This window comes from Haliotis rufescens, unplaced genomic scaffold (assembly GCF_023055435.1).
Source record: "Haliotis rufescens isolate VD_foot unplaced genomic scaffold, xgHalRufe1.0.p SCAF_11, whole genome shotgun sequence".
NCBI lineage: Eukaryota > Metazoa > Mollusca > Gastropoda > Lepetellida > Haliotidae > Haliotis > Haliotis rufescens.
In genome coordinates this window covers 5,969,090-5,994,498 of record NW_025963791.1, presented here as the reverse complement: position 1 = coordinate 5,994,498, position 25,409 = coordinate 5,969,090, and the positions used below count along the sequence as shown (strand labels likewise).

The window sequence follows — 25,409 nt, the reverse complement described above, 5'->3', positions numbered from 1 at the left end:
ATGACGTAGTCAGCAATATTACAGCTATATATCAAAATGTCTATGCTCACACAATGCTTTGATCTCATTAAAATGGTTCGTTTGTTAGCTAGCTTGTTTAACGCCGCTCTCAGCAACATTCCAGCCATATGAAGCTGGTCTGTAAATGTCCACGGGGTCCGATAAACCAAATGCAGTAAAATTATCTGAGAGAGGATTTTGATATTTAGGACCCCTCCCTTTTAAATGCTTGATCCGCCCTTGTATTTGTACACTCGCTACTGTCTATTGTACCTAAAGTTGAAAGACTTGCATTACTTCGGGTTTTTCTCCCACATTATGCTGACACGATGTGAAACTGAGATACCGTTCTAAGCGGCTTTAAACCCAACTCACTCAAACCCTTCTGTCGACCCGAGTTAGAATAGGAGATCCCTATCACTCTATTGCTAAATGGAATTTGGTTGGTTGGTTGGTTTGTTGTTTAACGCCACACTCAGCAATATTCCAGCTATATGACGGCGGTCTGTAAATAATCGAGTCTGGACCAGACAATCCAGTGATTGACATCATGAGCATCGATCCACGCAATTGGGATCGATGACATGCATCAACCAAGTCAGCGAGCCTGACCACCCGATCCCGTTAGTCGCCTTTTACGACAAGCATAGTCGCCTTTTACGGCAAGCATGGGTTGCTGAAGACCTATTCTTCCCCGGAATCTTCACGGGTCAAATGGAATTTGGTGGTCAGGTTCAGTGGCTTGGTTGTCATCGTAACCCGATGGCGTGTGGCTTAGCTCATAATATCAACCACTGGTTTATGTCTCCAAGACTCGATTGTTTACAACCAACGTGATCTTGCCGACAACATCGTAAAACATACAAGCATAGAAAAAATATTCTCACCTTACAATCAGCACCACGAAGATTAACGCTATGCCCGCAGTAATGCTGCAACTAATGATGATGACGTAGTCTAAAAAGATGAAGCAGACAGAACACGTTCAGAATTCAAACACCATATACACTCGTACCACCGGAACGACGCTATGGGGTTAAATACACACCACAAAAAATACCTTCGTATTATTGAATAGCCGTTATCATCAACGTTCATCCTGTGAATTGTAGACACAACAGAAAGGGGTAAGTTTCCTTGTGTGTTTATTGTTTAACATCTCTCTCAGCAATATTCCAGCTATATGACGGCGGTCTGTAAATAATCGAGTCTCCACCAAACTATCCAGTGATTGACACAGTGAGCATCGATCTACATCAACCAGGCCAGCGAGCCTGACCACCCGATCCCGTCAGTTGCATGAAAGCATGTGTTGTTGAAGACCAATTCTCAGCCGGATCGTTCCGGGTAAGTGATTCTCCATTGACTTTTACATATTGCAGGGACATTGGCAGAACAATCTCATTAAAATCAGATCTTAGTTGTTGCTACCGCTAAACAAAGATCTGAGGACATCCCATTACGGGTCACGTTAGACCGACCTTGCGCGAACTTTGACCGACCAATAAAATGACCAATCAGAAGGCAGCTTTCTCGTGCTTTACGGCACAAATTTCAAATTGGCGACTACGCTTCGAAGCATATTTTGACAAATTCTCGATAACAAATTTGAAACCTGAACAAAACATTCTGAAATGACTAATAGATGGTCTAGATTGTAAGGATTCAGTCGTTAAACCCGTAACTATCGTTCGGAATACCCCATGTTAAAGTTTTCGAGATTGCATGATTAGAAATCACATACCGACTGTCACTTTCATAATATGGTAAGCGACGCACTGATTAGTCGGATGAAAGGTCGTTCTGACGTGACCCCTAATGGGATGTCTTCAGATCTTTGTTTAGCGGTAGCGAGAACTAAGATCTGATATTAATGAGATTGTTGGTAGAACTGAAAAAGAATATTATAACGTTAATAAATAAACAATATTAGGGCCCAGTTTCCCAATGCGATCTTAGTGCTTTGATTACCGTAAGTCTGTGTTGGGAGTGCTACGACCGCTTCGTGCAACGGGGCCCTGGTTTATATCATGACTGACGCAGCATCGGACAATTAGGTGAAGTGAAACGTGATTTAATAATAACCTCGCGTTAGATTACTACACTTATACAATGACGTGCATGCACGTGTTGTTGCTTGTTCCATATATAAAGGTGACAAAAACATTTTCATAATCATAATCAATGCGCTTTTATAGTGCTTGCCCACTGAGATACAATGCCGCAGCTTAACATAGATACCCAACTCGGACGCATTTCTCGGAGACGGCTTAGTCTTGTTTTATGCTCTGGATGCCGAACGTCAGGCAGGGTAACAACAAGTACCAACATTAACGTCATTTGGTATGACGCGGCCAGGAGTTTGAACCAACCTCTCGGGGCAGATACGTTGGACAATAAGCCTTGTCACTAAGAGGCTATGATACCCAGAATGTCTTCGATGAGACAAACGTCAGTACAAATGGCTACCGTGCCTAACAGAATCTGGTACTGGGACCCATTCTAAATGGAATCACAGGACTTACTTTTTCCAGCACATTTGTCCCCGTGAAATCCACATTCAGGCTCGCTAGGGGGCGGCTTGCCAAGGATCCATCCTATATTGTTTTCAGATGGAAGGAAAATCTGAAAAATACATAGTCCCTATATAAACAAGGATGACCCAACGAATACCAAACGCATTTCGTGTCGCAAACTATGTCAATTCATCTAAAATGCCAGGCAAACGAAACTATACACTTGAAAATTACAAACGTTATCAAAAGGTCAATAGGCCGAAAACAGTGAGTGAGTGAGTGAGTATGGTTTTACGCCGCTTTTAGCAATATTCCAGTAATATCACGGCGGGGGTCACCAGAAATGGGCTTCACACATTGTACCCATGTCGGGAATCGAACCCGGGTCTTCGGCGTGACGGGCGAACGCTATAACCACTGGGCTACCCGACCGCCCCCGAAAACAGTGCCGAGTGAGTATGGTTTTACGCCGCTTTTAGCAATATCCCAGTAATATCACGGCGGGGGTCACCAGAAATGGGCTTCACACATTGTACCCATGTCGGGAATCGAACCCGGGTCTTCGGCGTGACGAGCGAACGCTATAACCACTGGGCTACCCGACCGCCCCCGAAACCAGTGTCGAAACACCGCAAACTTAAAGTTCCAACCTATGAAACCAGTATCAAATGTTTCACCATCGAAACATTTCTTGTTTGTTTCATCATAAGCCACCATCAAACATGCGTATATACTTTCTTCTACCCGGCAGTGGTCGGTCGGGTAGCCTAGTGGTTAAAGCGTTCGCTCGTCACGCCGAAGATATACAGCAAATAGACGGAACCCCAAAACAGTTCGTTATATCCATCAGTTTGGTATAAGGGTGTTCGTTATAACCGTAGTTTACTGTACTACAGTTAATTTGTCATGCCATGAAGAACTCTTGTAGTATTAAAGAATCGGGTGGTGCTAAAAGTCTTCCAGAGAAGTGTGGCAGATAACCATTAGTTAGAGGAAAGAGTAAGTGAGTGAGTGAGGTGGGTTTAACGCCGCTTTTAACATTATTTCAGTCATATCGCGGCGCGTCAGCTTAATGTGGGAGAACAGCCCGAAGTGATGCAGGTTTTAGACGTTTACCACTTCGGTGAAACCCACGAGCACGGGTATGGTGCTGACAAACCTAGAAACATAATTGGGGCGAACCTGGATTCGAACCCACAATCATAGGTTTCTGGCGTGCCCAAGGGACGCAACTCTGCACAGCGAATCGCGGCGCCTTAGACGACTGGGCCATCCGTGCCGCTAAACAAAGTTAGAAGAAAGAAGCAGGTGGTCCTTAACATCTTTTGAGTAGTATAAAATCGCCGTAGCGCTACAATCGCTCAGTGCAAGTGGCCATGAACCATTAGTCACGGTCTTGTAATCGTGAAATAAATTTAAAAAGATAGATACCGAATCCAAAATTATGTAGTTGTATTATAAAGTAGCAGCCATTTAATTCTAAAGATTCATATTGACTTAAAAACAGATAAACAGTGACATCCACCCGTGACAAATGCAGAAACCATGTCTACATGAGTTATCCATTATCTACATCGATTTCAGAACTTGATGGAGAGGACATTTATGACAAGCTCAAGAAACATATTAGTCAAATTGAATTGCCAAAATGCATCCGTATGGGAAAGTTAAAATTAAATCTTCTGAAGAAGATTTGAGGGACATTTTGATTTTCAACATTTGCGATTGATTGACATGCAACATCAAGTGCAGAGTTCTGTCTGATATATGTCATATTTTAAAAAATGAAGTGCCAGTTGTCTGTCATTTGGACATGTTCCGTAACTGTGACAATCTTTGAAATTGAAATGTGGTTATCTGACGTCTCCCGTAACCTTTAACCTTCACTGAATCCGTGAATACAGACAGTGTCGGTCTCTGTGGAATTATCCGGATACATAAATCGTCGGCAAAAGAAATTATACACCCATGTTTGATGGAGCCTAAACATAAAAAAAACAAGTTAAGGTAAATTGATGGTGACGTATTTGATGCGGGCATCATAGTTTTATTTTGGACTTAAGTTTGTGTTTTTATATCGATTATAAATTAAAAAAAACAAATCCAGTTTTTAAGTTTATACTTTCTTTTGCCAGGCAGGTTTAGACGATTTTAACAGTACTCGCTCGGAAATTGGGGTTTCCAGAATAACGACATTTCTCTGTACATTGAATGTAAAGGCGTACCACTTCATGCGAGTTGTTTTCTTTCGTTTTGAACATCCCAACGTTCTTCATCTTTGGTTTCGGGCCGTCGTCGCCCACTTCCACGCTCATGAGACTGTAGTTGCCGACGTTGTCGCCTTTCTCATCGATGTGCATCTCAAACCCATAGATGCCTGTGCGGACATATAGAGAATCTCACCAGAGTGTCTTTTGATATCAAATATATCAACACGAGTGGATAAAAGTGGGAACACACCGAGGCTTGCCGAGGATTTTTTCCACTTTTATCAACGAGTGTTGATGTATTTGATATCAAAAGACACGAGGGTGAGATTATATTTATCATTCAACATCATTCTTCCAACTTTTTCAGTTTGTAGACAGTAATAAGCAGTGTCTTTAGTGTAAAAAGTACTGCTTACAGCTTCAGTAGCAGAGCCATTAGTGATGTCATTTGATTGTGACGTCATGTAACCAATGACGTCACAATGGTCTGCAAAGCATTGGGATGCAATTTCATTGCAGCGATATCTACAGTGTAGAGTGAGTGAGTGAGTTGGGTTTAACGCCGCTTTTAACAGTATTCCATCTACAGTGTAGATATCGCTTGATCTCACCAAAGCGATATCTCTTGTTGGAGCCAGTTTTGGATGATAAATTGATACATATTTAGGGCTGGTTATTTCCGGATTGTTACGGAAGAGTTATCTATCCTTTCTAAATCTTTGCTGTGATGGTTGCTAACGAGTTCATGTAAATAACTGGCAACTGAGATGACACAACGGGAAAACGATACAATGTGACCCAAAGTACAGCTTCTGATGAGAAACACTTTGTACATGGCCGTTATAAATTCTTGGACAAAAGAGGTCGCTTGTACCAAGTATGTGGGACTTGGATGATGCCATGCAAGCCCGATGGCATGGATATTCATTGAGTGTCATACCCTTAATTATTGGGAGGCTGCCTTCGTGCACTAGAAGGTGAGTGAGTGAGTGAGTTGAGGTTAACGCCTCCTTTAACAGTATTCCAGTTATATCACGGCGTGACAGTTTAATGTGGGAGGAAAGCCCGAAGTGATGCAGGTCTCAGACGTTTACCACTTCGGTGAAACCCACGAGCACGGGTATGGTGCTGACAAACTTAGAAACATAATCGGGGCGAACCGGGATTCGAACCCACAATCATTGGTTTCTGGCGTGCCCAAGGGACGCAGATCTGCACAGCGAATCGCGGCGCCTTAGACGACTGGGCCACCCGTGCCCCCGCACTAGAAGGTGAAAGGTTTTTGACTGCGACATATATGTCACTCCTTTACTGCAGGACACTGACACTATAAGACACTGCCTGAGCAAGGGTTCACTTGGATTGGGGACACGCTTTTGTTTAACACCGCTTTTAACAGTATTCTAGTCACATCACGAAGTGTCACATTGATGTTGGATGAAAGACTGAAGTGAGGGTTTTGAACCCAAACCGATCATAGGTTTTGGCGTACCGAAGGGACGCAACTCTGCACAGCGAATTGCGGCGCCTCAGAAGACTTGGCTATCCGTGCCCCGTGCCCCGTTACTGCGGCAATCGGAACTAGTGACATTTGAACTTGTCATTGATGTATTGATATTTGACCTACATGAAGGACAATTGCGATGCATCAATGGTTCGACCTTATTAATAATATACCTGCAGCCATCGTGAACATGCAATCCCCACTATCGTAGGAAAACGGGGAGCCTTTCTGTCCCGGATACTGGTGTCGTCAAAAATAATTCATTTTTATGAAAGCATGTACGATGTAAAATAGAAACACAATACTATAGCAATTTTAAATTTTACAGGGGTTAAAGTCCTGTGTTTTCCAAGCGTGTCACGGGTGGCCCAGTCGTCTAAGGCGCCACGATTCGCTGTGCAGAGTTGCGTCCCTTGGGCACGCCAGAAACCTGTGATCGTGGGTTCGAATCCCGGTTCGCCCCGATTATGTTTCTAGGTTTGTCAGCACCATACCCGTGCTCGTGGGTTTCACCGAAGTGGCAAACGTCTGAGACCTGCATCACTTCGGGCTTTCCTCCCACATTAAACTGACACGCCGTGAAATAACTGGACTACTGTTAAAGGCGCCGTTAAACCCAACACACTCACTCACTCAAGTGTGTCACAGCGAATCTGATCTTACTTGTGTATGATCTGTTCCTCATCTGTTCCACGATGGCAGTCGCGTTGTAGATGTCCCCCTTTGCTTCGGCTTGTCTCGCAACAGCTTTGATATACAGCTTCACTGCGTCGTACAAGTAGGCGGCTTTCAAAGGCGAGGGGGACTGGGTTGAAAAACAACGTACATATAACAGGTAAGGTGTGGTGAGGTGAAATTAGGTTTAACGTGGCGTTCAGTGATATTGCGACGTGCATGCATGTATGTGTGGCTGCTTGTACTTGTCGGGACTGATGCCGGTTTTATAGTGCTAGCCAAATGATACCATGCCGCAGTTCAGACACTCAGACACAGTATCCTGACTCCCAGCCGACCAGTCCTTGTTTGATCCCCTTTATGCCAGGAGACAGGGCAACAACAAGTACCATCTTTTAACGTCTTTTGGTATGAACGCCGCGATATAACTGGAATACTGTTAAAAGCGGCGTTAAACCCAACTCACTCACTTTTGGTATGAAGCTGCCGGGAATCAAACAACCGACCTTGCGCTCACCACACAGACGGTCTTTCCACTAGACCACAAAGACGGTCTCATGGTAGCGTTCTCACACCTATTTGTCGCGCTTTTTACAGCGGATCCTGTGTAAACCGGATTGATCCACATGTCATGAAACGATACCCATGTTTATCATATAATGGATAGTGTTTTCGATCCGAAAAATCAATCCGACATACTTGGTATCACGATCCGATAAGGAAGCAAATATGGTCAATCAGCAGGAAATATGATTGTTAAGCAAGAGAAATCAATGCAATGTAAATTTGCTTAAATAACTATTGCCTAGCGTTACCAACGCATTTAGACATTGGTTTCCCGGTGTGTTGGTGGTTATGTGAACACACACAGCGCCAAATTTGACATAATTTGATAAATGAGGCGGTTAACTCTATCAATGTCTTCATGTGTGGGCTCTCAGTTACTTCAGTGAGGTAAAGTAGATCTTAAGCATCGATTATTCTAAGAATAACATTATAAACTGCCGGGTATAAGAAAGTATACACATATGTTTGATGGTGGCTAAGAATTACACAAACGAGAAAAAAATGTTTATTCGAGAGTGATGTAACTGACACGGGCATCATGGTTGTGTTTTGGACCTTAAAGGGGAAGTGTACACGCAAAAATCACTTTCTTTCTTTTTCTAAACAAAACGCAATTTTAGAATTAATTAGTATCTGTGTTTGAAAATATACACTCATTTTTTTCACAGTGAAAGTAGGAAGCTCACAATAGTGTGAAAATGATATGCCGTTATGATGCCTTCGTTTTTCGAGCTAAACAGGCCTGAGTTATCCCCCTTAGATTATGACGTAATTGGTGCCAATTCAACTGGGTCCCTGTCTATTCTCAACGCAAAAGATATCAAGTACCAGTTTGCGGTAAAACAACATGGTCTACGACACACTCCGGCGCAGTGGTGACTCAGCATAACACTATGCTGGCTGGCATCTGAGACGCTAGAATCACACATCTAGACCTACACCACGTGAAGCGGCTCTAACAAAGCATGATGACGTCATAATGTTTATCAATTGGCACCAATGACGTCATATTGCAAGGGGCATAAGCCATGGTGTTTTTGTTGTGGAAATAGAACACTTGGTAAATGTGAAAAATATAAATCGTTTTAATGCGAAAAATATGTTAATTAATTGTGATATTTTTATATTTTTGTCTATGACACTTCTAGGTTAACACTTTTAATGTGGAAAAAGTACAAGAAAAATAGGTTAATTTCCGTGTGAACTTGCCCTTTAAGTTTGTATGTTTTGATAACGTTTGTAATGTTTTAGTCAAATCATTTTTCAAGTGCACACTTCCTTTTGCCCAGCAGTGTACGACACACCCGGCCCATGATATCAGCGTCACGAACGCTACACCAATTTTCCGAAAACATTTTGTGTCACTGCACACACGATTTCAGGTAAAATAGGGCAATTTTGATACAAACAAAGATTATAGAAAAAAACACGAATAATTTATCATTTTCGTTGCCTATATTCATGTTATTCCAAGGATAAGACTGAATAGTATTAACTCAAACAGTACACCATCGGAGTACAAATCTACACATATTTGAGGAACTGAATAAAGTGTATCCTTGAGTTAAAATATTAGGTCGTACCGATCCATGGCTGAATCGTTTTACATTTTGACGTGCAAAATATTCACGGGTGTCCTGACAACAAATAACCATTACAAATAAAAATAATTTACTTTTTCACTGGAGCTAAAATAAAAATCGGTTTGTGTTTTAACCGGCTATAAATAGAAAGGTAGTATTCCCCGTGAAATTCACCGTCATTAGGGAATTATATGTACGAAGTAATGTCACTTTGGACACGCGTAAACAGACACAGCAGTGTTCTTCAGAGGTCTGACTAACGAAGTTTCAGTTTCTCCGCTGAAGCTATGGGTCATCGACCGAGCCATTTCTAAATTGACCGCACACCAGCAACTTGAGTTAACTATACACTTAGCAATTTGCTTGACATCCGCCCCCTTGCGAAAGTCAATTACCATACAACGTTCATCATATTGAGTTATCTATAGAACAATTTTGTCAGAAACAAAGTTAAAATTATCTACAAATAACTGGTGTCAGTTTATTCCGCAGTGCACCATATTGTAGTTCTACAATGTCACGACCTTGTTCGTTGCTATACATATACTCTAAACCGCACCCGTGAAGTTCCGGGGTAGAATAGGTCTTCAGCAACCCATGCTGGCCGTAAAAGGCGACTATGCTTGTCGTAAGTGGCGACAAACGGGATCGGGTGGTCAGGCTCGCTGACTTGGTTCATTAGTTAGTTGTAATGTTATGATACTTTACAAGCAGTAAGGAAGTTGAACCATACCGTTAAGTTTTGATACGGTGCGAAGTTAATCGGTTCTTGCATGTTTCTCTTGCCGATTCTCTCGTCCATCTCATTCCACTCCGTACTTCCGTTTGTTAGACGCATGAGAATAACAACGTTCTGGAAGGCTTGTAGGCGTTCCTTGGGTATGAATTTCATGTCATGTTCTGAAATGCAATAATATATTTTACTATTATGAGGATGAAGGATGTAATGACAAAGCTGTATTACCGTAAACATCAAGATACGGAACAATCTCATTAAAAGCAGATCTTAGTTCTCGCAAGAACAATGATCTGAGGACATCCCATCCCAGGTCACGTCAGAACGACCTTTCACACGACCAATCAGAGCGTCGCTTACCAGATTTATAAAGTGACGGTCGGAATGTGTTTTCTAACAAGGCAACGGTGGTGAAGTGCCATGGGTTATTCCTAACGACAGTTACGGGCTGTATGACTGACTCATCAGTTTGATAAATATTTGACCGAGTGAGTTGGGTTTAACGCCGCTTTTAACATTTTTCCAGTTATATCAAGGCGTGTCAGCTTAATGTGGGAGGAAAGCCCGAGGTGATGCAGATCTCAGACATTTACCACTTCGGTGAAACCCACGAGCACGGGTATGGTGCTGACAAACCTAGAAAAACAATCAGGGCGAACCGGCATTCGAACCCACAATCATAGGTTTCTGGCGTGCCCAAGGGACGCAACTCTGCACAGAGAATCACTAAAAGACTGGGCCACCCGTGCCCCAGATAAACATTTGAAACGGAAGAGTGAGTAAGTTAAAATTTAACTCACTCACTCTTCCGTTTGAGTTTCCATAGCCCTTCGGGAGTGTTGCCATACAATCTCAGCAATCTGGAATTTTCTTTGTTCAGTTTTAAAATTTTTAATTTTTAATTTTCACAAAATATTTTTCAAAAATTAGTCTAGAATGGAAATCTCCAATTTGAAACTACATGCGCAGTACTGTACAGCTCCAGCAAACTGCTTCTGGTTGGCTAATGTCAACTTGTTTGTCATTTCATTGGTCGGTCAAAGTTCGCGAAAGGTCGTTCAAGTCTCTCACACTTAACATGTGATTACTTAAAGGTAATGCATGACCTTGACATAGCCCCCTTTGAAAAACAAATGTATTATGTAGGCAGTAAAATTGACTGAGAGGGGAATTTGATATTTTGGACCCACCCCTCCCTTTTAAAAAGGCTGGATCCGCCTTTCCTTGACACGGTTCCTACCTTCCTTCAATGTCTGGAAGAATTTCTTCTGTCTGTACGTGACCGACTTCCTGTCGAGGTCGGTTGCTATGACAGCGTACTCTCCTGTTTTCGTCAGCCCAAGCCTTTGCATCGCCATGACGAATTGAATCAGACTTGCGTAGTCCCCGAGAAAGACATAGACTGAAAATGTGTGGATATTGTACTATATTGATATGTACAGACATGTGTCATGAAGGGGTGTCCGGGATTGAAGGTCGAGAGATGTGCATGGACGTCCAGCTCGTAAAATCCCGCACACCCCCGCTAGTGACACATGCAAACCATTTATCAATCCGAGTTCACAACTGACAATGACATACTTTCGGTAAATGACACCTATCATAATCATAATCATAATACTTATGTGTGTAGATATTTTGACTTGTACCATATGTTCCCGTGTTTTTTCAGGTGAACAATTGACTTGCCTTTGCATGGGTTTGTGACGGGTGCCATCACTGGGGCAGGATACGCTCACCTTTTTGCGAACACCTGCTATCATCACTATTTGATAGTGATTTATAAACAGAGGCTCATGATATAGTCGAACTCGTAAAATCGAACATGGAAAGGGTTTTGTCGCTTGTATAAATAATATTGCGCAAACCTAATTATTGCTCAAAGGGCAAACAGTTTTACCCCGGTCAATGGATCTTCATATTCACAGCTCCATGGGGAGTATGCGGCAGACTATTATCAATAATAATATAAACTAGGATCAATAATGACTTTACAAGGAGGCTAGTCTGCCGGCTTTTCTTGTTTTTTTACAATACTGAGTCTCGGCTCGACCCTGGCGCCACATCGCGTAGATCACGAGTTGTGCCCCTTGTAATGAAAACGCGATATCCAATCAGATCGCTGTTCTATCTCGTATAACTTCACAAAGATGGCGACTACCACAGGCGAGGACCTAGGCGATCAGATAACCCAAACATTCGGGATTTCACAAAAACACAACAACATAGGCATTCGTTGGGGGGATTAAATGATGAAAAAGACATATTCGTGTCAATAAAGACAGGCAGGGGTAAATGACTTTCATACGAAGTTGTACCAGTCGGGGATGTTGATTTTGTAAAACATTCTCTGATTGGACTATAGATATGTGCGACAGTCCAATCATATTTAACACAGGAAGTGGGCTTGATGTGGCAAGGGTGGAAACAAGACTTTTATTAAAAAAAGGCTTGTGGACGCTCGGTAAGATGGTATTCTACCTGTCCTAACTCTTCTTTGGATTACAAGGAAACTAGCGAAGACATATTCGCGAATAGACAAAGCTAACGTATTTATTCTAGGACAATATAGCTGTAAAAAATATATGAACGGTCCACTGGAAATCAGTGATGACGTCAGGTGTTCGCGAAGAGCGATGCCTCATTTCAAACAAACAGGTACAGTACTCAATCTACTGTCGCCTCATAAACAAATGAATTCAGCTAGCATCGTACTTCTCGTTCTGTCACGAGTACTGCGAATCATGTTCTCGAATATGGTCTGGTTGACACCGGGGAAGTATCGGTCGTTGACGTCATTCTCTCTGACGTCCGTGATGTGGATTTCGCTGGTGAGGTTCCCAAGGACACGGGTGGTCTCCTTCCAGCGGTCGGTGAGCCCGCTGATGATGGTGTAGGACGTCCAGTTGTTGTACTTGAGGAAGGAGATGATGAAGGGGGCGACCTTGACGTCAGAGGGCTGGGTGCTCACAACGTGGTACTTCTTCATGTTGCTCTCGCTGGGGGTGTACACACAGTCCTGACAACGGATAGGGAATTACTGATGAGGAATGTGATAATCATATGATTACAATCTCATTATAATCAGACCTTAGTTCTCGCTATCGCTAAACATAGTTCTTTCATCCCACCAATCAAAGCGTCGCGTACCAGATCATGAAAGTGACAGTTGGAATGTGTTTTCCAATCATGCAACCTCGAAAACGTTAACATGGTGTATTCCGAACGACAGTTACGGCCCGTACGACTGATTCCGTCAAAATTATCTTCTATCTCTCGCTTCCGTGGGTTAAACATTTGAACGGAGGAGGCATTGCCCTGTACGTGGGAAGCACTGCCATACAATCTCAACAATATATTAGACATTCCGGAATGTTTGTGTGTTCAGTTTTGAAAAATTTTAACCGAGAACTGTGTCAACATATTTTTCAAGCGTAGTCTGAAATGGAAGTCGCCAGGTTGAAAGGAGTGTCGTAAAGCTCGAGAAAGCTGCTTTCTGATTGGCTGATGTCGACTTCTTGTTTGTCATTTTAGTGGTCGGTCAAAGTTCGCGAAGGGTCGTTGTGACGTGACCCGTAATGGGATGTCCTCAGATCTTTGTTTAGCTGTAGCGAACACTAAGATCTGATTTTAATGAGATTGATATGATTATGAAGGTTATGATTCATAACATCTTAGAAAATACTTATAATGATAATGATGATAAAAATAGTTCACGCCGCTTTGATCAGCATTCAGGTTATCACGCCGTGTCTCCTAAACTTGACGAGGAAGAACAGCCTGAAGTGATGCAGGTCTCAAACGCTTACCTCTTTAGGTAAAACCTACGAGAACGGGTATGGAGCTGAACCACCAAGAAACATAATCAGGGCGAACTTGGATTCGAACCCACAGCCATGTTTCTGGCGTATACTACTACTACTGCTACTACTACTACTACTATTACTACTACTACTACTACTACTAATAATAATAATAATAATAATAATAATAATAATAATATTGATGAAGAAGACTCTTTTATGAGTAACAACTCCTTTAATGTCTGTTTACACCTTTCAATGAATGAAGAAGTTGTTAGTCATAAAAGGTATCATGTCTTCATGTTCTTCCAGGGGCGGTCGGATAGCCTAATGGTTAAAGCGTTCGCTCGTCACGCCGAAGACCCGGGTTCGATTCCCGACATGGGTACAATGTGTGAAGCCCATTTCTAGTGTCCCCCGCCGTGATATTGCTGGAATATTGCTAAAAGCGGCGTAAAACCATACTCACTCAATCACTCATGTTCTCCCTATTTGTAAATGCCTATCAGAGACCAGCTTAATGCATATCACAACGGACTGTCAATACGTGTTTACCGACAACCAGCTGTTTTCTGTGCCTGTCATTTGCCAGTGTGGGTGCTCCTCGATTATCCAGTGTATCAAATCTTCATATTTATGTTGTTAAGTATAAACCCTGGATCCATTCGTCACCAAAGCGAAGTGACGTCATATATCAATTTCCGTTACCACAAACCTCTTGAAATCAACAACCAATCAAAGTCTTCTGAACATGAAATCGGCACAAGACCTATTCATACATTGTAACCTCGCACGAGCGTGCCCTCGATATGTATAATCTTATCTGAAGACAAATATAAATTGTCTTTCAGCAAGAACATATGTTTCACTGAGTATTAAGATAGTGAGGGGGGATTCGAAGTCCTTTTGCTACCAGGCGTTCCGTGTCCTACTGGAGACGGGCGACAACCAGTCGAGTCAAGTAGCAGTGCTATTGCCGCGTGTTGCAATCATAAAAGAACAGGGTAATTTAATTAATCGCCTACATGTATAAGCGTCGTGTCATTCCAGCAAACTCCTAACAAGGTTAAGGTGACAACTGGGTCACAAAATATTTATCAAAATAAACTGGAGATATGATACACTTGGATAACCGAGGATGGTTTTGGACGTCAGTCGAGTACAAAGTGGCAAATTGTAGGGCAAAGGCATATTTTCCGAACTTCAAGAGAAATTAAGCAATCAACAAATCAATGATCAAAGAAGACCTTTCACGCATATGCTCAAACAAGAAAAACATCTTCCTAAGAAATTATTTTAAAAAACCATTTGGACACAATGTAATTCTTTTTTCTAACTTGGCAATTTCTCATCTCAATTTCTGAACTATTTTTGTCTATTTCTAAAATGACGCAGATTTAGAAGGCTGTAGTTGATTCCTGTATCACCTGACCCTTTCTAAACCGAGGGATTACAAATTGCATAAACTGAACGTCAAAAAATCATTGTGGCTCTCACCCAGCAGTGCGATACTTCCTCAGCCCTACATCACAAGTCCAGCCAACATACAAACTCCATCTGCACTGTGCTACTGCTGGCATTAAGTCAGTTTCGTAGTAAATGAAGAGACGGTTCACGTAGTTTCCTTCCGAAATACAGGCTCATACGACAGACACGTCCATAACGGCTTTCTACTGAGTCCGGTTCAATATTTGGGTCCACATTACTTCATTCCGACCGAAACATCCGCCTATACGAGTATGCACGGTCGTGTAGCATGACGGCCGATTTTGAGAAAGGTTTTCTAATGGTATATGGAAAAACGGTACAAATTATGATTTGATGTTGAGCAACATTGATTTAAAGGTCACGAACGGAGCTTCATTGTGTTGTGTTACAGTCACGTGAACTTGAGAAACTAGTGAATCTGGTGTCCATATGGATACCTCCCAATGCTTGCCGAGCATCGTCACTTTCATTCGTTCCGTTCTTCCATCACCCCATTCGTGACCAACTCGTGTTATTCCGGGACAAGCCGAATAGCGACTCGTGCCCCTCTCGTGGCCATTTTTGCGACCGGGTTCCGTCTTAGCGCAAACGGGCATACCAAAAATAATTGTCAATTCGTCGCGTAATGGTTCACATATATTTCCCCATATATTAATATATATATTTCAGATGCAATTTAAAGCACATCTGGACAAGCGGAATTATACAGTATGATTGAACACATTTAACTGTGCCTTTTGTATATTTTTAGATGCAAGACATATGTAAAATCAAAAATTATTTCTGAGGGATTCTTTGACGAAGAACTTGAAATCATGTGGGCATTCTGATTGGTTTGTCGTATTTTCGCACATAACATTCATCGATAGGGGGACGAGTCTTCTTGCAGGTTACGGAAAGAGGCGAGGTGTGACTAATGCCATCACCCGTGAATCGTCAAGCCTTATAGTGTAGTCGCTATTTTGAACCAACCAATCAAACAACGGCCTGTTTCTAGCGAGGGGGAAACCGGCAGGTGCTCGGGCCAATGAGTGAGTGAGTGAGTGAGTATGGTTTTACGCCGCTTTTAGCAATATTCCAGCAATATCACGGCGGGGGACACCAGAAATGGGCTTCACACATTGTACCCACGTCGGGAATCGAACCCGGGTCTTCGGCGTGACGAGCAAACGCTTTAACCACTAGGCTACCCGACCGCCCCTCGGGTCAATGAGCGCTCAGATGACAACGATCACGTGCAACATGTGCCAAGGCACACTATACGGGTCAGCGAAAGGGTTTATAAGGGTTCCCTTCCTCAACAAACGTCACATTCCTAGTTAATGGAATAAACTGACCAAAAGACTAAGTAATACTAACTACCTGAGACTAAGTATACGTAGTCTGAGGTTTCACTATATATTCGATAGCATTAAACCTATTCACAAAGAGCAGAGTAAACAAATACGTTTGCACAACGTCAAGGCCTGATGCAAAATTACCAACTCCCCTGATGCGGGTGGTAGCGAAAGGGTTCAACTAATGTCACATGCCTAGTTACTGGGATAAACTGACCACGAGCCAATGACTGTCAGTGAGTGAGTTTGTTTCAACGCCGCTTTCAACAGTATTTCAGTTACATCACAGCGTGTCAGCTTGATAATGGACTGCTCGAAGTGACGTAGGTCACAAGCAAGTGCACGGCCCTGAAAGATCAAGGTTCATAACCGGAACGAATGTCGGATTCGGATTAATATCCGTCAATTCCGACAATCACGTCCGTCAAACTCCAGCAGTGAAGGAACGCAACTCTACATAGCGGGGCGACCTTGCCACTTTTATTGAAAGACATGGTGTAGACATTTCGTAAATGACCTTTCACACATTATTTTTAAAATTGACTTAATGTAATACCCTTGGAATAATTATAATCATCATCAATAATGATACTGGTAACAATACGTGCTTTCCATTTGGACATTCGGTCACGTGGTCAGTGTTAACTTGAAGGTGAGTGAGTGAGTGAGTATGGTTTAACGCAGCTTTTAGCAATATTCCAGCAATATCACGGCGGGGGACACCAGAAATGGGCTTCACACATTGTACCCATGTCGGGAATCGAACCCGGGCTTCGGCGTGACGAGCGAACGCTTTAACCACTAGGCTACCCGACCGCCCCGTTAACTTGAAGGTAACCGTAATGGTTGGCGCTACTTCAGGCGCAATTTGAGGTGAGGTGAGGTGAAATGGGGTTTGACGTCGCTTCCAAGATTATTGCACTTATATAGCGACGTGCATGCACGTGTGTGTGACTGCTTGTACTAGTCCGGACTGATGCCGATTTATAGTGCTAGCTCACTGAGATACCATGCCGTAGTTTAACATGAATACCCCACTCAGACACAGTATACTGACTCCGAGCCGACCAGTCCTTGTTTAAGCCCCTCAATGCCGAGCGCCAGACAGGGTAACAACAAGTACCATTTTTCAAACGTCTTTTGGTATGACGCGGCCGGGGATTGAACCCCAGGCCTTCCGCTCTCCTGGCGGACGCTCTTCCACTAGTCCACGGAGGCGGTCAGCGCAACTTGAGACTTAAAGAGTCGTCTCTATTGGGAACGTATGGATGTTGATGGACTTGCGGAGAAAATGTAAGGCTGTTAATGGTCGTAGCTACTTAATGAAGAAATACAAGGGTGTGAGGTTTGGATGGTGGATTCCCATCTGGGAAATGTATACGCTAAACTGTTAAGGGTCATGGAAACATTTATAGGAAATATTACAATTCTTCGGGTCATACCCACATTCAGGAAATAGTAGGCGACTAAGGTTTATGGCTAATTTAGTGAATAGTGGACTATTAAGAGGCGTGGCTACTTACTTAAGGAATATGTGCCTGCTTGGGCTTGCCGTGGCTTTTGTATTTAGGTGAGATCAGGTGAAATGAGATTTAACGTCGCGTTCGAGATTACTGCACTGTATACAGCGACGTTCATGCACGTGTGTGTGTGTGTGTGTGTGTGTGTGTGTGTGTGTGTGTGTGTGTGTGTGTGTGTGTGTGTGTGTGTTTGAATGAGTGTACGAGATCGCACTTATGCCGGTTACATAACGCCATCTGAGATACCATGCCGCAGTTTAACATGGAAACCCCACTCAGACACAGTACGCTGACCAATCCTGACGGTACTTGTTATTTCCCTGACTGGCGCTCGGCATTAAGGTGAGTGAGTGAGTGAGTTGGGTTTAACGCCGCTTTTAACAGTATTCCAGTCATATCACGGCGTGTCAGCTTAATGTGGGAGGAAAGCCCCAAGTGATGCAGGTCTCAGACGTTTACCACTTCGGTGAAACCCACGAGCACGGGTATGGTGCTGACAAACCTAGAAACATAATCGGGGCGAACAGGGATTCGAACCCACAATCATAGGTTTCTGGCATGCCCAAGGGACGCAACTCTGTACAGCGAATTGCAGCGCCTTAGACGACTGTGCCCCCTCGGCATTAAGGAGCTAAAACAAGAACCGGTCAGATCAGAGTCGGTATAATGTGTGTGAGTGGGTATCCAAAAGTGCGACATGTTATCTCAGTGAGCTAGTACTACAAAACTGGCACGTCGTAATACAAATGCAATAATCTAGAACGGTACGTTAAGCCCAATGTAACCTTACCTCCATAATAAAGCGCCTTCAACCGAACAATTGTTGAACGATTTAACCAGGAACGGAACTGTTCTTATTTTAACGTTGTTTTTTACGGTTTATGTTAAGGCCAAGACTACTTACATAAGCAATATAAGGGATATCCAGAGCCGTAGCTACGCTTGCGATACACGAACAGTACCGGTCTGGTCCGAAGAAGGCTGTAACATTGTCAGAAGCTGCCACCTCCATCATCTGCTTATAACCACGGACGTCACTTCCGTGTGTGTCTCGGAGCACATACTCAATCTTTACTCCATGTTTGGATAACATTTGTTTGTGGTCTTTCATCGCCAGGAAAAACGCCCCTCCAACGTGTTTGAAACCGCCTTTGTGTTCAGTGAGATAGGCCAGAGTGATGGTGGTGTTGGCTGCTGTGGGTGGCGCCAGCACCCCTACCGCCATCACAGTCACCCAGCAGATGACCGTCGGTGACCACATAGCTGCGTTGTTCACGTTGACCATTGGTTGTCCTCTTCAGCCATAACGGTATCGCAGTGGACTGGGGTTCTGGAATAAAATAACAGTTCATGTAATTGTTAGACATTTTAGTGTTTATGCGTCTCTGTTCTTGGCTCTGGTTTTAATGTTAAAATACACGATACTCTCATTTTAGATTGTATGTTTGTGATTAATGGGCAATTTAACCCTTTAAACTTTGAACAATGGAGATAACATTATCACATCGACTCTCTCAGGTGCAATTGCTGTGCACAATTAAACCGTTATGGAGCCAATGAAACAAACAGTTTTATCACGTCAACGTGAGCGCCCATGATACACTGATGACCTTGACCTCATAACTCTCGCCACAAATTCTAAACGTTGATCTTGTAAACATGTTGACATAAAATATGGAAGCGTGGGGGATCTGCTTACACATCAACCAGCAATATTTGAATTTAAGCCTTGGCATCGTAGACAATCCCTAAAGAATCAAAATTATCAGTATCGATCGACGTCGGGGAACATACATACTACATACCACGTTGTCTTTACAAGATAGTCAATACTCCAAATATATATACAATGTCAATGCAAGATAATAACCAATCTAGATTATCCATCGAAACAGATTCCATTTGCCGCAAAGGGCAAAAAACCTGTTTTGAAATTATATAAAGGGATCTCTGAAAGTCAGTGATGACAGCAGGTGTTTTAGAATAGGGTAAGCATGTCCTGCCCTACCAGTAGCACCCGACATTCACACAATTTGCATGAAGAGTATTTATTGCCTACCTATCAAGTAACCGATGACCCCGAAAATCCAATGACACAATAGTGCATTACTGAGTTTATTGAAACTAAAAAAAAGCTATTTGTTAATTTTGCTGTGTACAAGTTCAGAAATTCTTCTGCTTATAAGTAAAGAAAAACATTTAAGAAATACATAAGTTTGGCAACACAGGAGGGGAGCATAGATAATGCTACTGAGCTAATGATGAAAAAGCAGAAACATCACCCAAGCTGAAGTATATAAATTGTTAATGCATGAGAATAACCAGTCTAAATTTTCCACCGAAACAACAGATTCCATTTGGCGCAAAGCCATTGTTTCCAACTAATCCCCATTCCAGTCCCGCTGTTCAACGTGAACTGGATACATTTACTACTCAATTTCCAATATTCTGGGTGTCGGCTCGGAGGGGATTCTGGGACAGAATATGTCAAAGTGCCAAGAGCCGATAAACGGACGGACATACATATCAGGTAAAGGTTTGACAAGTTTACTTTTATATGTGTATATTTGCATTTATTGGACTGGATGGGTTATATATCTTGGTTAGCAACGCATTCCTAGTTTTAGCTTCGCCAAAGTGGTAAACGTCACAGACACGCATCGGGGTTTGACAAAAAGATATAAGTTATGTTGTGGATAAAAAACAATTATGGGATATTGAAAACAACTGTTTTTTAAGCACAGGCAGAAAACAGGTCCTCCTCCTTTTCCCTTACACACACGCACGCGCACGCAAACACACGCACACGCACGCACGCACACACAGACACACATCGCCCTATCCCCGCTCACGCACACCCGAATATTCATTGGCGGTCCCAGAAATGCTTCAGTGCCCCTAAGTGTCAATATTTGAATAGCCAATAAAAAGGATTTAGACGATACATGTACTGTTAATAATTAAGCAAATCGAGCCTGATGGAGGACCAGATATACCTGATAGATACCTCGTTAATTCAAGCCTCGATATCCAGTGTGAGACAACGCTGGCCCGTGGTCCCGCCAGATTCAGTTGGTTATGAATCATGACATGGTCCTGCCTACCCGACAGGGGACAGCAGATGAGACGATGCATTTTGTCCCATGCTTCAACATACATAGTAAATTGACCTCGTCGGGTCGGTGTGCTCATCACTATGCGATGGAGACAATGATTGACACCATATCGCATGACCTACCTTGCTAATGATGAAATGATTGCTTTGTGGTTGTATTTACCACACAGATATGTGACCAGCGTTCAGTGGGAGACACTGAGCGAACACTTTCTTCATGAAGTTGAGCCAGAATCAATATTCCTAGATACAGATTCTCACCAAAAATCATATAACACGTCAGCCCCGCTTTGTACTGATTAAAAAGTTGTACTGCTGAATTATGCGAAACATGCTAGGATTCCTCCATGTGGCATATCACATTCCAAATGTTCAAGAGGCCAGATTTCAAATGTTTCAGAAGTTGGAATCACAATGTTTCAGAAGCATAATCCCTAATGTTCCAAACGCTAGAGGCCCAATGTTTCAGAAGCTAGAGGTCCAATGTTTCAGAAGCTAGATGCCTGATGTTTCAGAAGCTAGAGGTATAATGTTTCAGAAGCTAGAGGTCCAATGTTTCAGAAGCTAGAGGTCCAATGTTTCAGAAGCTAGAGGTCCAATGTTTCAGAAGCTAGAGGTCCAAAATTTCAGAAGCTAGAGGTCCAATATGTCAGAAGCTAGAGGCCCAATGTTTCAGAAGCTATATGCCTGATGTTTCAGAACCTAGATGCCTGATGTTTCAGAACCTAGATGCCCAAAGTTACAGAACAAAGGTTCCCAGTGTTTCAGAAGCAGAAATTCAAATGTTTCAGAGGCACGGTTTCCAATGTTTCAGAAGCGAGATCCCGATTGCTACGTTCCTTAAGTTGTAGAATTCTAAATATATTTACACATGTTCATGACCAAGTACAAAATGTACCCGTGAAGATCCGGGGTAGAATAGGTCTTCAGCCACCCATGCTTGCCGTAAAGGTCGACCATGCTTGTCGTAAGAGGTGACTAACGGAGTCGGGTCAGGCTCCCTGACTTGGTTGATGCATGTCATCGTAACTCAATTGCGTGGATCGATGCTCATGATGTTAATCACTGGATTGTCTGGTCCAGGCTCGATATTTACTGACCGCCGTCATATAGCTGGTAAATTGCCGAGTGCGGCGTTAAACAACAAACAAACAAACAATCAAAAGTACAAAATGGTGAGAACAGCATGAGCCCTGACTCCTTCTCGGTGTTAAATCGTCGTACACGGTTGTTTTAGCTCTATGTGTGTGTGTGTGTGTGTGTGTGTGTGTGTGTGTGTGTGTGTGTGTGTGTGTGTGTGTGTGTGTGTGTGTGTGTGTGTGTGTGTGTGTGTGTGTTCAGATAGTGTTCTTCCTCCCCAGAAAGGAAATGAAACCTTTGTCAGATCAAACGATCAGTGAGCAGATCAGGCGTACATATCAGTAAAGCGGTTCCTCCCAGGAGCACGTGTTTTAAACAACCCTATCTGTAACCCACCAGGCGTTGGACGGAACATACTGCCTTCACTTTCATTACAACTGTAATACGAAGCCATTAACTAAAAGGTAAACGCGAGCCAACCACGAGTCTTAAACCGAAGGTGCTTGGAAAACACATTCTTGTGATTATATTGCCGTCTCTCGCTAGACAGTTCCTAAGGGACCTGAACTTTAGAGTAGATCCAAGTGTCTTCAGACTAAACAGTACTTTTCAATTAGAAACTCTTAAACAGTTGACATTGCAATGGAAGGGTCGAGTTCTTGATCACAAGCCCGAGACGTGACCAAGCTTAACCCCTATTCCCCATGACCCCCGGAGAACAGACGCCCCTCCCCCTCGCACCTGCGTCTGTCCCCAGGGTCTTGCACAAGGTAAACAGGCAGGACCAATCTCACCCAGACGGACACAGCCAAACAAGGATAATGTGTGTAATGGTCCACGTCTGACCTGCAATTTCCTGACCATCTTGTACTCTAGCCACTTACCGTCGTAGAAACGATATTGCTGAGGTGATTTCCATTGTAATTGGAGGCACTTCACCTTACGTCTACGTAAGCCCACCCCTAGGGCACAGAGGCTCTATGTAGGAATGCATTGATACACTTCTCTACAAGTACAAATTGCTTTCAAAGAGGTCCTCGCGGATATGTTCACACTTTGTGTGGTGGTGCCTTTATTTGATTGTTGTCGGTGGTGATATATATGGGAATTACCATGATACGTAGTGCCAATGAAAAGTCATGGTCACATGTACACCATGGTCAGGTGTAAGTTATGGTCAGATATTCGTGTTTATGTAAGACCACAGCTTGCTGTTTGTTTGTTTAAGATGAAAGATAAAAAGCTTGCGTCGATTTGTTTTATATTCGATTTGTTTAAATTCCTTATTTTATCATCACTATTATGCATTTTACTCATATTGAAATCTGTTTCGGAAGATAATCGAGACTAGTTATTCTTTCGTGTTGACGTTTTAAATGAAAGAATTAATTTCAGACGCTAGAATACTCAATCTGAGATCCAAGTTTAAGAAGCTATATTCCCACTGCATTTATAAGCTTCATCGTCATTGTTTCAGAAGCTGCGGCCGAAAGCATTTCAGAGATCCAATGTTTTTAGTCCTCCCGGTCGATGTCCCACTCACGTGTCGCCTTAATCTGTATTGAACAGAGTACTACCCGCGAATATATATTTAGGGTTCAAAGAGTTTGGACTTTGCCGACTTAATATGCCTTTGTAGGGAATTTTGTTCTTCACGGAGGTAAATTGTGCAGCTATTTTCTTTCGAGCCTCAACACTATGAGAAATAGGAAGTAAAGTAGCAGCGATTTCGTCGAATAAATTATATGTTTTCCTTGGCCTTACGTTATATTCTACTTGACCTTTTCTCCACGTTACAATTTGCAACAGGAATATCTCGTAATTTACTCACGGCAATAACACTGGAGCTACCATTTGATATAAAATGGGGAACAAGAGAAACCATTATGGTTGTCATTTGATTTTAATAAATGTATGATTTTCAAATGAAAATATCTTAAGTTAGAGATAGTATATCCAAAAGATGAACTGTACTGGCGCATAGTCAGCACCTAAAGAATACATATATATGGTTGTATTTTTAAATAAAATAAGTAATGTGATTTAAAACTTTTAAAATTAAAAAAGTTAAGCATATTACACACCTGCTGATGGATATGTTAGACATCTTATTTTTAAGAATCAAATTTGCGGCACAAATTTACATAGTAGGATCACGTGGTTGAAATTTCTTTTCTTCCCCCAGTCTTCATGGAACCAATTTATTACCAATATTTCCTAGCCAGATAATATTTTTACAGCCTGTTCCAGGAATGAGTGATGGTTGAATAGACAGACACGTGATCAAATCCAACAACAGTTCTTTCAATTTTACACAAAGACAAAGCCCGGTATACATTTTGTTGCCAGAAAAACAATTGTCTTTCAGTCAATTATTCAGTCCAATTTCTTCTCTGAAAAAAGGATCCTGACAATTTATTTTTCGCCGCTTCATTCTTCAGAATATCCAACATGTCTAGCGAATCAAGATCTTTTTGCCCATTATCTCTCTTTAAAAACCATATTTAAAAAAAAAACATTTTGTAAAATAATCTGAGAAAATTCTTCCATTTCCCACCCTTCCATAATATCAAATGGATGGTTTCAACAGAAGCGGGTTTGAAAAATCCCAATGTTAAAGGATGCATGGCCGTGTTACAATTGGTTGGGATGACGGCTAAGGTATATATGATAACGGAAGTCCATTATTGTTGCCCCCCGCTACGATTTTGCTTCATGATCGTAAAATGGGGCTGTAACTCCATCTCATCAGCTTTCTACTTCTTGTGCCTACGTACCATGGACGATAAAATACCGTCAATCTGCTTTTTAGCAATTTAGGCTTGCACGCGTTAATAAGAACGTCATCGCCTTGTGGTCGGGGCATCTGGTAGTGACGCGGGTGCTTTGATGCAATTGATTTTAGCTTCGCATGAAGCATATCGGTTTTGACACCGTAAAACCTCAAGTGTCTAATGTGATTTGGGGGGACTCGGTGTACGTCGGTGTAATTGGGCAGGGAAGTGCCCCTTCGTTACGACATCGTCGTGAGCGATGAGGGTTGGTATAACCAGGACTGTGACAGACTACGGTTTTCAGATAATACCAGAACCTTTGACTTTGATAAAAAGAGGAGCAAATATCACATTTGTATGCGAAAAAGTACATTTTATCGGAAGATGTGCTTATATGTGTATGTACACACATATGAGTGAGTGAGTGAGTGAGTGAGTGAGTGAGTGAGTATGGTTTTACGCCGCTTTTAGCAATATTCCAGCAATATCACGGCGGGGGAC

At 42.5% G+C, this 25,409-nt stretch overlaps 1 protein-coding gene across 3 annotated transcripts in view; it reads right to left on the bottom strand.

The window, feature by feature from the left end:
- LOC124134291 (guanylate cyclase 32E-like) overlaps positions 1-25,409 on the bottom strand; it is a 152,847-nt gene that overhangs the window by 30,539 nt on the left and 96,899 nt on the right. For all 3 annotated transcript variants that reach the window (XM_048392142.1, XM_048392141.1, XM_046499029.2), the window contains 8 exons: positions 18,844-19,269; positions 12,507-12,810; positions 11,032-11,193; positions 9,789-9,955; positions 6,894-7,035; positions 4,742-4,893; positions 2,526-2,625; positions 888-957 (listed from right to left, as the gene is read on the bottom strand). In XM_048392142.1, coding sequence (XP_048248099.1) covers positions 888-957; positions 2,526-2,625; positions 4,742-4,893; positions 6,894-7,035; positions 9,789-9,955; positions 11,032-11,193; positions 12,507-12,810; positions 18,844-19,224 — 1,478 coding nt within the window. In that variant the 5' untranslated portion in view covers positions 19,225-19,269. The remainder of the gene's footprint in view (positions 1-887; positions 958-2,525; positions 2,626-4,741; positions 4,894-6,893; positions 7,036-9,788; positions 9,956-11,031; positions 11,194-12,506; positions 12,811-18,843; positions 19,270-25,409) is intronic.